This window comes from Perognathus longimembris, chromosome 12, assembly GCF_023159225.1.
Source record: "Perognathus longimembris pacificus isolate PPM17 chromosome 12, ASM2315922v1, whole genome shotgun sequence".
Lineage (NCBI taxonomy): Eukaryota > Metazoa > Chordata > Mammalia > Rodentia > Heteromyidae > Perognathus > Perognathus longimembris.
The window spans coordinates 7,679,893-7,695,248 of NC_063172.1; the positions used below are offsets into that span (position 1 = coordinate 7,679,893).

The 15,356-nt window shown below is 41.6% G+C and overlaps 1 protein-coding gene across 2 annotated transcripts in view; it reads right to left on the reverse strand.

Annotated features, from left to right (window-relative positions):
* Efr3a (EFR3 homolog A) overlaps nt 1-14,927 on the reverse strand; it is a 76,008-nt gene extending 61,081 nt beyond the window's left edge. For both annotated transcript variants that reach the window (XM_048358355.1, XM_048358356.1), the window contains exon 1: nt 14,747-14,927. In XM_048358355.1, coding sequence (XP_048214312.1) covers nt 14,747-14,756 — 10 coding nt within the window. In that variant the 5' untranslated portion in view covers nt 14,757-14,927. The remainder of the gene's footprint in view (nt 1-14,746) is intronic.
* Between the last annotated feature and the right edge of the window lie 429 nt (nt 14,928-15,356).

Genomic DNA, 15,356 nt, shown 5'->3' on the forward strand with positions numbered 1-15,356 from the left:
TGAGGTAAACAGTGAGACTCTATCATGAAAAAAGAAAATACAAACGAGAGGCCTTTGTTCTGCTATACAGCTTCCACAAGAAGAACTGGGTAACTCCCAGCATAAGATAACAGAGAGCACAGCAGAAGTGCATGGCCATCCTTGCCACACACACCTCTTAGGAAACATGGGTCAGAATTCCATCACTTTACAGACTCATCAAATGCCCACTACCATCTAGACATTAGGATGTCTTAAGCTCTAGTATTCATAATGCAAACCAAGTTTCAGCTTACCACAACAATACATCATGGTAAAAGTTTCCCAAAACTAACATGGAAAATAATGGAAGAATTTTTATGAATCTACACAAAATATGGCAGTAGATTTATCCTTTATTTTGTAGAATAAGGTGAGAATACTCTTTGTTATAACTTGATGCAGAGATTACTTTTAATTCTTCCCTTCAATGTACAAAAATTATTTGTAATACTATTAACCTAATACAGGATGCTTCCAGGTTTTTAAGCTTAAAAATATTCTATATAAATAAAAATATTCTATAAAATATTCTATGTTTTAAGTCCAGAAATAAAACGATGTCTTTTGCAATTAAGAGATCTGAAAGCACTGGAAGTTTAGAGTCTTTTTGTTTTTTCAAGTTCTGTATGCACATGTACAAGTCCTACTGAGTCAAAATCCAGAAGAAGGAAAAGTGGAAAATCTAGAAATTTCTAATTGCTCAAATAATTGAATAACTGTATCTCAAGAATGTGATCCCTTGTGACTTTACTATGCATTTGTAATACCAAGATCACAATTTAATAAATTAAAAGAGGATATCATAATGAGCATAAAGAATCCTTCACAACAACTAGCATTATTCTCATATAACTAGGTTGAAGAGTTATTGCTAATTAAACATCCTCTGTTTCACAAGTAGTCTATGAGATATTTGGGGGCAAATTTTAAAAATTCCCACCTACTTAAATTTTAACAAATTTTTATTTCCTCATTAGTCATAAAGTGATAAAAGTGTTAAGTCTGTGGGAGTGTTTGTAACTTCCAAAATTATTTTTATAAGAAATACATTTAATATACCAACAACACTGATTCCTCTTATAGATTCCACAACACCCACAGCATCTATGCCATATGGTAAAAGCTCTTCATTGCATATGAGATGACTAACTTTCTGCTTAAACAGTAACTAAAAAGAAAAGTAGAACACTAATTATATATCCAAATATTTTTAAAGTAATTTCTCTATCAAAAGTAAAAAAGTTTAATGAAAACAATTAATTACTAATTTAAACCTTCAAGGCTCAGTGCTTGCTGTATTTCCCCTAAACTTCTAACTAAAACACTGGAGATGAATACACACACACACACACACACACACACACACACACACACATTCTGCCCTCTAGAAAGTTCATATTCACCCACTCATGAGATCTGGGATAATAGAAAATTAAAGCTGAATAGAAAATTAAAATTGTAACAGATTCTTTTAACTTATAACTAAAACACATTCTGTTAATAGTATATGAAAAGGATTGGTTTTTATGTTAATCAGAAAGTATGCTAAGTGAATATCTTTCACCTTTCAATATCATAAACTAAATTCTTACATGTCTGTGATTTTAATAAAATTTCTAAGGTACATTTTTGTGGTATTCACTACATTCCTGCACCTATAAAAATTAACTTGGTTTACTCTTGAAAATGTAAAGGATCAACAAAAATATCTGTATGCAGATTTCTGAAAGTCATCATTCCAAAAGGCTGAAATATCAGGAATGGTTGAATTGGTTGCCATTTTGGAAAAGAACTGTAGTTAAACCACACTTGCTGACAATGCAAAACTCCCTAATGGCTCTCTGAATCACTTTTAATCAGTATGTTGCTATACCCTAGATGGGTAGGCTCCACAGTCAGAGCAGTGGTATTTCTGTAAGCCTTCAAAGAGAATAGAGCCTGTTTCCTGTGTTATGTCAAGTAAGTGTCAAAAAGAAAAATGAGCAGGAATGGAAGAAAAGAGCAGGAATTACCAGGATAATGAAAGGAAGCAGATTAGCAGTGTAAACAAAAAATTCTGACTGATACTCTCAGTTGATAATTCAAGTCCCTCAGTGCTTTCTTTGAAATAAGCAGGTCTCTAGTAACTAGGTTCCCAGCAAACAAGTTGGTTCTTTCACAAAATGAGACCCAAACAAGACAACAATGAAATAAGAAATTGCAGTCTGGCTCTATGTGGTTTATCTTAGATTTCATATACACAACTGCTCTAATTTCTCCACTTGAAAATCCTGCACTTGAAAATTATAACCTGAAAATCTCATCTCTTAGCTTTCAAGAAGTGATAAAACAGCTAAGACGTAATTGCAGGACAGCACGCACCATGGCTGAAATAGGACAACTATATTCCTCTAATATTTCATAAATTTCTGTTTTTAGAGTATCAGCTTAAACTGTAAGAGACTGACCTTTTCTGCCTTTTTCTTGCTATGTTGGAATATTCAAATGCTACAAATAAATGGGCTGCCACTTGAGTCTTGCACTCTCTTGTCATGTAAACTTCTATTGCCATCTATTTGCTTTGAAAATGCCTTACCTGCTCCGTTTGGTTGTTCAGCCTCACTTCATCCTTAGATGAGAATGTTCCCAGAAGATCTGCCTGCCGTCAGTCTCCTCTCTCTTTACAAGCTACCCTTTAGTAATTTTATGCACTGTTATCCCTGCAAATGTACTCTGAACATCCTTAAGAAACCACACACTCATCATATCCAAAAATGGACTCATCTTCCATCTTGAGTCCACCAATTGCCCCTCCTCCAGAAAGTCTCTTTCTGAGAGCAAAGAAATTTACCACATGATAAAACTAGAAACCAAAGTGAATCCTGTCTTTTCAATTAGCCCTTTGTTTATTTCCTCTACCGTGTTCAGATTTTTCCAGTGCAATCCAGCCCACTACCACCTTCCAAGTACAAAGTCCACCTCTCAGTCTACTATGCTTTTGTAATCTCAAATTGCCTCCCCCTCCAATTTTGCCCCCGCGTTCCCAGGACTTTTACTAACATTCATTTTTGTTTGTTTTGGTAGTATTGAGGTTTGAACTCAGGCCTAACGCTTGCTAGGCAGGTGCTTTGCTACTTGGTCATGCTCCTAGACCTTTTCCCCTGTAGGTGTTTCCAGGTTAAAGTCTCATGCTTTTCTCCAAGGCCTGACCTCAAACTGTGATTGACCAATCCTCTTACCTACTGCCTCCAGCACAGCTGGGATTACAGGCATGTAGCACTGTGCCAAACTTGTTTATTGGGATGATTTTCTCCATTTTCTGCATCTGGAGTAGTTGGATTACAGAAATGAGCCACCTCACCTGGTCTTCTTTCTTCAAACATACACTGACTGTGTACCATAAGGCACAGTGTAACAAAAGCTATGCACAAAGCATAAACAGCTACCAACCCTTACCCAACCCATCAGCTCAGTATAATTACTCTTCACCAGAGCTTCATGAGCAAAATCAACACCTATGACGATGCAAATATGGCCAATGTGAGGGTATCACTGTATCCTCAGTGTCTAACATAATATCGACACATATTAAACTGTACCACAAAAATGTGAACAAATAACTTCTCATATGCATATGCACACACAAGCACAACTACGTAACTAATACAAACGACAGCCTTTAAGGTTTTGCCTAAGTGGCTGTTGGTTATTTGAAACCTGATTCATTCACCTTAAACACCTTCCCTAAACCAGCACTTCTATGATCCCTGTTTATGTTATATTTTTAAGGCATTTAGGGTTTTGAAATTGCCTTCCAAGTTGGGTACCAGTGGCTCACACCTGTAATCCCAGCTACTCTACTCTCGAGGCTAAGATCTGAGGATCACAGTTCAAAGCTGACCTGGTGAAGGAAAGTCTTTGAGACTTATCTCCAGTAAATTACTCAGAAAATGCCAGATGGCTCAAGTGGTAAGAATGCTAGCCTGGAGCACAAACAGGCTCAGTAACAGCACCCAAGCCACTGAGTTCAAGCCCCAGGACTGGCAAAAAAAAAAGAGAGAGAGAGAGAGAAACAAATTTCTTTGCAATCACTTTCCCTTCTCCTTTTCTTTCAATTAGTGTTGCAATCTCTCCCCTCAACTCCCAAGTGCTTCCCACTTTCTTCCAAGTTAGAACGGCCTGTACTTCTTCAATAAGCTGGACATTTTTTTGAAGCTAGAGGTTACTTTTATTCAGCTCTGTATCTTCCACTTAGCAGTGTCTTGCAAATGTTCCAAATGTACACACTAAAACCCTTACTCAATAAATGAGTCCCTAAGAGAAACTCAACATGGAAATTTAAGAAGTTGGAAGAGAACAGCATATTCACATTGCCTATGACAAGGAAAGATGATAAAATCCTTAGTCCTGGAAATCATGACAGGTAAGACACCATCAACTAAATGGCTTTGAGTTTTGTCTCTGGTATCCTGAGTTCTTCATTCCAAAGCATCTCATAGTTTCCAGCTACTTTTTAAAAGCAGTCAAAAGTATTTCTCCATTGAAACTAAATGTTCTTCTAAAGAAACAAAATCAAAACTGAGCTCTGCTGTAGCTGAAGCTGGGCAGGTAGACAGGAATCACCTTCTGGGTCTCTTCACTATCTTTCTTCACAAGTCTTTATTGCACACCCCTGGAAGGTATTCTGAAAACTTACTTAGAAAAACCAGCTGCCCTGGAGCCATCTGCTAAGCTGGGTTAAGAGCAGCATGGAATCCTCAAGAAGCCACAAGAATCCACAAGGAACTTTTGTAAAGATACTATAAATAGGACTCATCTTTCTGAATCTCAGAACTGTTCGTTTTCACAAAGCTGGTGCTTTGAAAACCATGCAAAAGAGCCTAGGGAAAAGGTGGTGAGAAGTAGACAAGTAAATTGGTTTCTAACCCAGACTGAGAACTGTTGGACCTCTGAAATGCATACAATCCAGCCCAGCTAGAAAGAAAACACCAAGAGGACGGAGACTTGGAACCTGGCTACCGTGCATTTGCCCAGAACACCCTTCTCTGCAGATGCCCTTCTAGAAAACAGCAGCTTCAAGTGGTGGGTTGATGAGGCCACAAGGTCTTTTGTTATCAACATGCACATGCTAATAACATGTTCTAATGGCATTTCCAACTTTGAAAATATAATAACATACATAAATCCCCATTGTAACTAAACATTTTTAGGAGATGTTCTCATCCATTTAATGAGTCAAATAGCTAGTAGAAATACTCCTCCACCCCGGCCCCCAGTCCTGGGCTTGAACTCAGGGCCTGGACTCTGTCCCTGAGCCTCTTTGTGTTCAAGGCTAGTACTCAACCACTTTGAGCCACAGTACCACTTCCGGCCTTTTATGAGTAGTTTATTGGAGATAAGAGTCTTCTTATAGACTTTCTTGCCCCAGGCTAGCTTCAAATCGCCATCCTCAGATCTCAGCCTCCTGAGTATCTAGGATTACAAGCATAAGCCACCAGTGCCCAGTTTAGTAGGAATACTTTTAACTAAGTCCCCAAAATAAATTGATTTAAGTCAGATACCATAAATGAGCCACTCCCTTTAACTTCCAGGCCAGTCAGCCAGACACAGTACTTTCTGCAAAGTTTCTAAGATCCCAGGAAGTGACCATAACAAACTTGGACAGCTTGTATTTCATTTGCCTGCTCAGCAGGAGTGGGATCCATTTAAAGTTAACTGCAACCACAGCACAGAGAACTTGGTAGCACATTGCCAAGACAGCTGCTGTTCAAGGGGGAAAAAAAAGCCAATTAAGTAGCAGGGGTGTGAGGAATGCTTAGCATTATTCAGGAAACTACTGCAACAGACACCCTGGAGTTTGGGTAATATGAAATGAAAAGTACAGCTGAACCACTTGCCAACTAAAACTAACAGCAGGTAGCTAGAACTCTACTTGAAGATGGTAGAGCTAAAAGGTTTATAATGCCTAATTTTATTTTATTTATTGTCAAGATGATGCACGTAGGGGTTACAGTAACATGCTTAAGGGTAGTGAATACACATACATTTCTTGTCATATCTGTTATCCCCTTCCTCATTTTTCTCCCTCCTTCCCTCCCCTCACCTTACCCCTCCCTTGCTTTCTTCATTATTTTTCAAAAACAAGCAAAAAAATCTTATCCTTAATCTACATTGTTGCTCTAGTATACAATGCTTATATCCTCTGATTGTTAACTGTAAAACAATTCCTTCCAGATAGAGTGATATATACATATACGTCTCTTTTCTTTTGTTTAGTGTAATCTGCTCCCTCTTTTTCTCTAATTTTCCCCTTCCTGCTGCCCTTGAGCTGCTTGGTTTGTTCTCATCAGTGTCCATTGCAGCTGTTGGGCCCTTTCTACTGTATCCCCACCCCCGCGTTTTCCATTCATTCTCTGCCCTCCTCCCAGCTTCTTTCAGATGTGCACCTGTGTACACCTTGTGTGAGGAAAAGGGCATAGGGTCCTTTCGTTTCTCTAAGATTGTATAATGCCTAATTTTAAACAAGGCAAATTTGATTCAGAGGTACAATGAAAAAATGCCGAGTAGGGACTCTTCAGTAAAAATAAGACGTACACTATCTAGTAACATCTAGTTATAGAGCAATGGACAAACATGTGAAGGAAGACTACGACATCCTTCATGAGAAGAGAAAAAAATTAGTATTAGCTTCTTCTTGAGAACATACTTGAACACTGGCTCACTTTAAGAACTCAATGAACCTGACACACATAATGACAGAATTTTGACAGGTTTGACATATTAATCACAGGAGAAATTGCCAACACTCATTCTGTGATCATACTTGACTAGCATTGTATTCACTCCACAACACAGTCACTCCAAAAATGGTAACATGAAACCTACAAACTCCCCAAAACTGAACTCCCACATAATGATTCATCTAAACCTTTCAGGTTTTCCTGACTGAAACCACCACTTAATATGACAGACATTATATCCTCCTTTAAAAAAAAAATATTCAAAATGGTAAGGGAAAAATCCCATTGTTTTGCTTAATATTGAGACACATTATACTCCCCATCAATCACTGCTCAGGTCGCTCCCCCAATTTTACAATCATGAGCCCATGATAGCAATTAAGTCAGCAAAGCAACCTATTCTGAAGCTAACTTCAAGTCACTACATAGCCCAGGCTGCCCTTAAATTCACCATCTTCCCACCTTAGGCTCCCAAGTGCCAGAATTATAAGAAAGTACAAACATGCTTGGTTTTGGAAGTCTATGGTTAATTAGTTCATAATAATTCGTTGTAAGGATGTTCTATGATCAATTTGCAGAAATGTTCCATTACTGAACATAAATTTCTGAAGTCACTATTTTGCAAGTAGTACTATAAACAGGTATGTAGATGCAGAAATCTTCATGCCCTGTTTTGAACCATTTAGTTAAAATCCCATTTCTTTTCTTTCTTTCTTTCTTTCTTTTTTTTTTTTTTTTTTTTTTTGGCCAGTCCTGGGGCTTGGACTCAGGGCCTGAGCACTGTCCCTGGCTTCTTTTTGCTCAAGGCTACCACTCCGCCACTTGAGCCACAGCGCCACTTCTGGCCGTTTTCTGTATATGTGGTGCTGGGGAATCGAACCTAGGGCCTCGTGTATCCGAGGCAGGCACTCTTGCCACTAGGCTATATCCCCAGCCCAAAATCCCATTTCTTTAAAATGGGGTTAATGGGTAATCAGAGTACATACACCAAACTGCTTCCCAAAAACCAGTGATCAATGTACATGCATGTCGTATACTGAGTCTTACTGCCTTTGCATGGCATTATTACAGAACAGTAATCTGACAGAAAAGTGATTTAGTTTTCAATGAACACTCTTTATTAATGAACCTGTAATGTTTTCCCCAACCCATTTATTAGTTGTTATACTGGTGGTGCTCTGTCTTCAGACTGTATAATGCTGTAACATTTATCTATTTGGTATTTTGAATCTTTCAAGTCATTAGCTGTGATTTTTATCATACTTCTCTTGCATACTCCCGTCACTCACCCACAAAGATATATGAAATAATGAGCATACCAGGCAATAGACAACCTGGGTTCCAGTACCACACTATGACCCCCTGGAATGGTACATTTAATGTGCATATAAAAAATTAGGAGATAAATAAATGACAAAATGAGAAGTACTTTGAATAACATGATATATTTGGCAAACAGTGACATTCTTAACTCCCACCATGGTGCTCGGCTTTGTTTCTCTGGGTGTATTAGTTACTTTTGCCTAGCCAAGAGCAAAATGCCTAAGAGAGTAACTGGTCAGAATAACGTGGTCAAAGTATATGGTGACACTTTTTCAACTGTTGGCAGACAGGGTGCAAAGATCCAGAATGAGACTAGGGACTCAGTGGGCCCTCCACCCAGTGACACATATCCTCCAGTTAGGCCCTGCCTCTTGAAGTTTCTAGAATGCTGAAGAAATGTACCACCAGCTGGAGACCAAGTTTCTAACATAAGAGCCTGTGGAGACATTTCATGTGGAGACAAATCATTAATACCAGAGGATTCTCTATGTGCCTTTAAATCACTTCAAAGTATATGGTAAACTCTGAGTGAGACTCTTCATGTTCCCGGAGAATAATTATCATAGCTTTGGACATATTCTGAACAAGACTCACTTGGCAAAAATATTTAAGATGTTTAGTCTAAACTGCTCAGTTTCTCTCATTCACCTGTAACTCCCGGAAGCAATTAGGGTTATATTTTGTGTCCTCCTCCGCATTTCTGAAACTGTCTGAGATCCCTTTCCAACAATGGCATGAAGCTTTTCTACCACCACACAGGAGGTAAAACTGGGCTCCATATAAAACTGGAGCCTGTGTTGGAACTGATGTTCAGGCAGAAACACTGTGTGATTCTGAAATTTGAAGAGAATGCCTAAGTAATGCTTCTGTCTTTAATAAGTCTGAATCATGCTACCTAGCACCTAAAAGGAGAAAGCAGCAAATAGGAAAGTGAAAAACACAATGGCCTGTAGAGAATCTGCTTTGTCCACTGCAGCCCACGTTGGCATTCCAGGTGCACCATGCATGTCAACTGGGCTCATTCCACAGCAGACAAAAACTAAGCAATGGTTCCATGTGGCTTTATCCTAAAAACCAGCACCTTCATTTCTCTGAAAGAAAAGGACTCTGCCTCTCCAAACACAAAGAATTCCCTTTGCTTTTATGGGATGTGTGGGTGGGCAAGGGCAAAGTACTTATACTGGAAGTCACTGTCCTAGAAAACCAGATAAACAAGGCTACAGCTGTTTTTGTTTAAATTTGCCAGTTCCAAATTATCCACAGTGGGAGGCAAGGCATATTGAGTTCCCCAGTAAACTGGTGTCCTCTTCCCAATTACTCAGATGGCATAATTTGGAAAGATGCATAGAACATTCCAGAAATCCTAAGATGAAAAGGTACGATATTAGTGGAACCTAACAGAGTAAATCACATCTCAGGGTCAGAAAAGACCCTGTGTTGCTCACAAGATCACTAGTTACCAGATCAGGCCTATAGGTTGCTTGGATCTCTCTGAGTGATGGTATTCCTGACAACCTGGCTGAGGGCTGAGGAACCTAGGTGAGGAAATAGGCCAGGCTTGGGCACAGGTGGACCTGTAACATTTAAACAACTGGATCAAAAGTTCTCAAGCAGGTACAATTCTGTACCCTAAGGACATCAGTTAGTGTCTAGGGACATTTTTGATACTCAAAACTTTGGAGGCAGTTGTGATGGGGGAGATTATAAACATCCTATAATTCCACGGCATTAATTCCTTCCCACCCCAGTAAAACCTGGTCCAAGATGTCCAAAGTTCAAAAACCCTCCTTGAGACTATGATGCAGGCCTCCATTTGTATTCATCTGAAGACCTCAAAAATGTTACAGAGAGATCTGGTAATAACCTACCTGTATAAACTTATAAAACTTTTACAACACTGTTTTATGAATAAAGTTATCTCCAATTTGGTAAGGCATCCAAAGAACAACTTCTCTAACTCCACTAAGAATTCAATCATTCATTTATTCAACATTTCGTAAATCCTTATGACGTAACCAAGCACAGAGTCCAAGAAGTAGGTACAATCTGAGTCACCTTCTGCCTTGGCTTGGAGCAACAGAGTATGAGAAAAGAACTGAAGCAGTCAGACAAGATAGTTCCAATCCCAGATCTACCACTTTCTGCCACTTAACTTCCCTGAACCTATAATCTCTCCATCTCTGGGGCAGGTGGAATCAGGCTTCTCTCAAAGAGGAAAGCTAAACAAGGTAATTCCTGTAAAGAACAACATGTACTGAGAAGCATTCAAAATTGAATGCCTAACCCTAAGAGCAAAGTGTATCTTTATAAAGCAATCAATAAGCTGGAAATTTCTAGTACCCATAGGACAGCCACTCTCATAACTTTGATTGTGACAGTTTGAATGCACTTTCAGGTCAAGTTAATTGCTTCTTGCATAGCACCTGAAACCATTCACTTCTCCTCATCTCCTCCAATCTTATCTCACTATCTACATACCTACAACGCAGCCCCCACATCCCTGTCTCTGGGACAGACTGAAAGATAAGGTCACTGGTAGTAACCAAGTAGTAGCAAGTCAAAAGTCACTGTGGAAAAAAGAAAAATCTTAGGCTACAACTCAGGCAAGATACAAATGTCCTGGGTGGAAAAATAAAGGAGAAGGGGGAAAGATAGGAAGAGCAAAGAAAAGAAAGAAGAAGGGAGAGAAAGGGGGGTAGGGGAGGAAAGGAGGAAAAATGAATGGATACAAGTGCATTTACAAAAGGCTCAAAAGCCAGTATTAGTTTGCATGTGTTCTGGTGCAGATATGAAGCATCTCTGTAAAAAGCAAAAATGTCAATGGTCTGGTTGGATCATCATGGACACTTTTTGATATGTGACTGGATTATGAGGGCTATAATTAAGCTACTCATGAACTCATAGCTAAGTGAACTGGTTGAAGGTGAGGCCTATTCGGAGGAAGCCATTGAGGACATGACTTTAAAGGGTATATCTTGTCCCTGGACCCTTCTTCTCTGTCCTGAGGAAATCAAATAGATTTGCTCCTAGCTACAGGTCTGAAAACAATGAAGTCAGAGGACTCATGGGCCCAAACATCTTAAACCATGATCCAAGACAGAGCCTTCCTTCATGTCATTTTTCTCATGTATTTTGTTATAAGTACAAGAAAGTAACACAGTATATAATGTACTTAAAAAAATACTTCCAAATAGCAGCTGTCCTTCACAATTCACTCTGTATATTCTTCTTTTGTAAGAATGGACAGAAAATATCTTAACCTCATCTGAGAAAGAGTGACCAAATTACTACCATCTAACAAATCAATCCAGATGGCAATGCCAGAATCTAATGAAATAAAGAAAGCATTAACTTAGTAACAGTGGCTTGTGCGTGTAATCCTAGCTAGTGAGGTGGCTGAGATATGAGGATCATAGTTCAAAGCCAGCCCAAGGAGGAAAGTCCAAGAGACTCATCTCCAATTAACTACCAAAAAATCCAGAAGTGGAACTGTGGGCTCAAGTACCAAGTAGTAGAGCACTAGCCTTGACTAGAAAAGCTTAGGGGCAGTGCTCAAGCACTGAGTTCAAACCCTAGGGCTGGCACAAAATTAAAAAACAACAACAACACATTAGCCACACATAATTAATGAAAGAATAGTTTAACAGAAAACTCCTGCAACCCTAGCTTCTCCAGTCTAAATACTGCAGTTAGAGAAGCCAGCCTGACCAGAAAAGTCTGCCCAATACATTTATTTCTAGGTATGTGATCTATGAACTAAGGAGTCTCTTCCTTAGCCTACTAAAAAGTTGGTCTGGGCCTATATAATCAAGCAACTACTTAGCACATCAGTAAAATCCATAGCCTTCTTCCCACAAATTCCTGTTATAAGATGGGAACCAAGGCAAATGTTAAACTTTTCTGTAAATGCAAAGAAATTCTCATGTAATTCTGAATAGGTTTACGTTTCTCTCAATGTAACTCAAGAGAATAAAAAAAGCTTAATTATCAACTTTGTGCTAGGGAAAAATGTTACGAAGGTTCAACATATATGTTCAATGTGGTCACTTGAGTATAAGGGTCAGATCTGCGTTAGTGCCAATTCTACTCGATGTGTGACCTCAGGAAGTCATCAAAATTCAGACTCTCAGTGCTCATATTTGCAAAAATAAATAAATAAATGTATTAACCCAAGTTTTCTTCAAACAATGATTCTGTTTGAAAGTAAAAAATCTTAACAGTTCTTCGAACAGGGGATGAAATAAAGGCTTTAGAAAAATGTGTCAAATTACAGATTTGTAGATCTGAAAGGTCATTCAGTGGTATAATCTTGAAATCTGTGCCTGGTGTTGGTTTCAATCTTCTGGAAGAAAATAAAATGATATGACCAAAGAATTCTTGTTAGGAATCCGTATCTGCTGCAAAACAACTCCAATGAAGCGAGTTTATACATTCCTGAGCTATGCATTCCCAAGTTACTGCTTGATTACATAGCATACCAGCTACATTATACTAATCAATGCCAGTTTAATGACTACCAATATTCCAAGTAAACAACAAACCAGCAATAGAAGCAACTATTCAACAATTTAGAACAAGAACACTCAGAATTCTAGAGTCCAAGAGACCAAAAACATCATCGCCAACCCTTCAGTTTTACAGAATAGCACTGCATTTACCTAGCTAAACCTCTTAAGGATTAACTGGCCAAGCTGGTAAATAAGACTCTTCACCATGCAACATTAAAAAGAACAAGGTTAAAAAGAAAATAAAAGGAAGGGAAAAAAACAACTTTGCTATTGGAACTGAATTTTCTTCTTACAAGTATTCCTAGAGAAAGTGACACTTCTGCTGTCTCAGCTTGCTTATACACTTCCCATTTTTGGAAGCTGATTCTACACACAATTTCTAAGAAGCACTTTGCTCAGTGCATCCCAGCAAGTATGACAGTTCTGATCAGCAGGGGAGAGAAAAGCAAGGACTACTCACTCTCATCCGTGTCCCTATCTTTAGCACACTTTTACTCAGTCATAGAAGCTTACTGTAGCAAATATTAACAATGATAGGTAAAACAGACATTTCTTCCAGCCTTTCAGCTGGGGAGTGAAATCTGTATTTTTAACTTGGCAAACTCCACCATTAGCTAACAGACTAAATCAAACATTTTTTTAAGACACAAGTTTTTCTATATCCTCTCAATGAAACTACACCATGTTAGAACACGTTAATTTCAGTTAGAACATAACTAAAAACTTGTTAATTTCATAGTATGCCAAGTGACATTTTACCAATCAACTCCAGCTGAAGCTCTAACTTTCAATAACAGTTGCTTATCCCCTCCTCTTTTGCTTTTCTCGGAAAGCCAAAGACCGGCACAACCCTAATCTCATATTTCCTGAATGATGTGAGCATGAAGTTAGACGTAATAAACTGACAAGGATGATAATGAAGATCATGCTAAATGATATACTTCCGGCTTAGATGTGTAAACCAAAAACAGTGACATGTGCCCTGGATACAAGGTCTAAAACAAATTGAGTTAAGGTCACAAATTACTATACTACAAAAACAAAACCCATTTTATGTTTGAGGAGTTAAAAGTAACCTTTACATTTAACATTAAAAAAACAACAACCTGCCACCATATTATATCAACAGTTCTAGTTACCAGGAAACAATTTCTCCTCCTCAGTTGTAGCTTGCACTGGAGCCTACTCTGGGAAGTGAGTATCCCTCTACACGTGCAGAAATACGGACGATTAGAAATATTTAAGAATGCTAAGAAGTGCATTCACAAGTGTTTGTTTTTCCCCCAATGGCCTGGGACGTTTTACTGAAAAGAGCCTTCCTCGGAGGGAATCTCAATCAATCACTGTCAGGCTTCCTCCCCGGGGCGAGATCAGGATCAACTCCAGTTCCTAGCGGGTTTCAAGTCACACTGCCATTATCTGGGTCGCTTTAAAATGGGTCAAGGGTGGCACTACGAAATACCCAGAATCTGCAGGATTTGATGTCCTCGAACCATGGGGTCCGTGTGTGGATAAGCTCATTAGAGGGGCAGATTGGGGGGAGAGGAGAGGTGTCAAGCTCCAGAACCTCTTCTGCAAGGCGGGGAGTAGGGGGGGAACCCCTAACCCCGGAATGCGCTGCCCCGATGATCACCGGGAGCAAGGTGATCCCCCAAGCCACGCTCTGGGGCGCCCAGGTGTAACCAGCTGCCGACGAGGCCCCAAGTTCGCCCTCCCGGGCCGCCGGGTGTGGAGGGGGGGGTCGGTGAGGGCGGCGGGCGGGACCGACGGGAAGGTCCCGGGATCGGCGCGAGGGCCGGGACCGGGGGACCCCGAGGACCCACCGACCTGCGCGCGGCGGGCTGGATGGGGGCAGAACCTCAACTTCCCAGACGCGGCCGCCAACTCCGGCAGCCTCGGTTTCCCAGCCCCCCGCCCCCCCCGGTGCGTGCGGGACCCCGCGCCGCCGCCCCCCGGAGAAGACGGGGCCGAAACGAAAGTTCTCCGCACCCGCCGGTCGCCCGGCCGCGCCACTTCCTGACTCTCGGCGGCCCCGCCTGGGAGCGGCGAGCGTCGGCCCCGGAGCCGGGGGTGAGCGCGGGACCCGGAACCCCGGAGCCGGGCCCGGCCGTGCGGGCCGCCCCCCCCCCCCCCCGCCTCGGCCGCCCGCCCGCCCGGCCCCCGCCGCGCACTCACGGGTAGGCATGGTGACCCCGAGCCGGGCTCGCCGCCGCCACGCCGACGCTCAACGGGGCCGCGCCGCTCGCACCATGACAGCCGGCGTCCGGCCGCCCGCCGACACCCAGCCCAGGCCGGGAGGCGGGGTGTGTGTGTGTGTTGGGGGAAGATCCGAGCGAGCGGGCCAACGCAAGCCCGCCGGCGCCGCGCGGCCGCCACAGCCCGCCTCGCTCGGAGCCGGACAGCGCGCGCGCACGCGCACGCGCGCGGCGGGGGGCGTACCCACGCCCGTGACGTCAGCGCGTCGCCCACGTCGGCCACGCCCCCTCCTCCTAGCATTTGAGCCTTGATGGGTTTGATTGTCCCTGAGCTGAACAGACAGACGGCAGACGGGAGCCTGCGGTCACCTTGCTGAGCACAACTCCTAGGAGAAACCCGGCGGCGTGCCTCGGAGAGCTGACACACTTACAGGGTGGTCCGGGATCCCTGGAGGCCCAATGACCTGGGGGAGCCTGCGCAAGGGCAGCCTCCTAGGTCCCCAGGCTCACACCCCCATTGACCCTCTTTGCCAGGAGGATGAGTGTATAAATTCACATTCGTATCTCCTCTCTGTTCTGGGGGTGGGGGG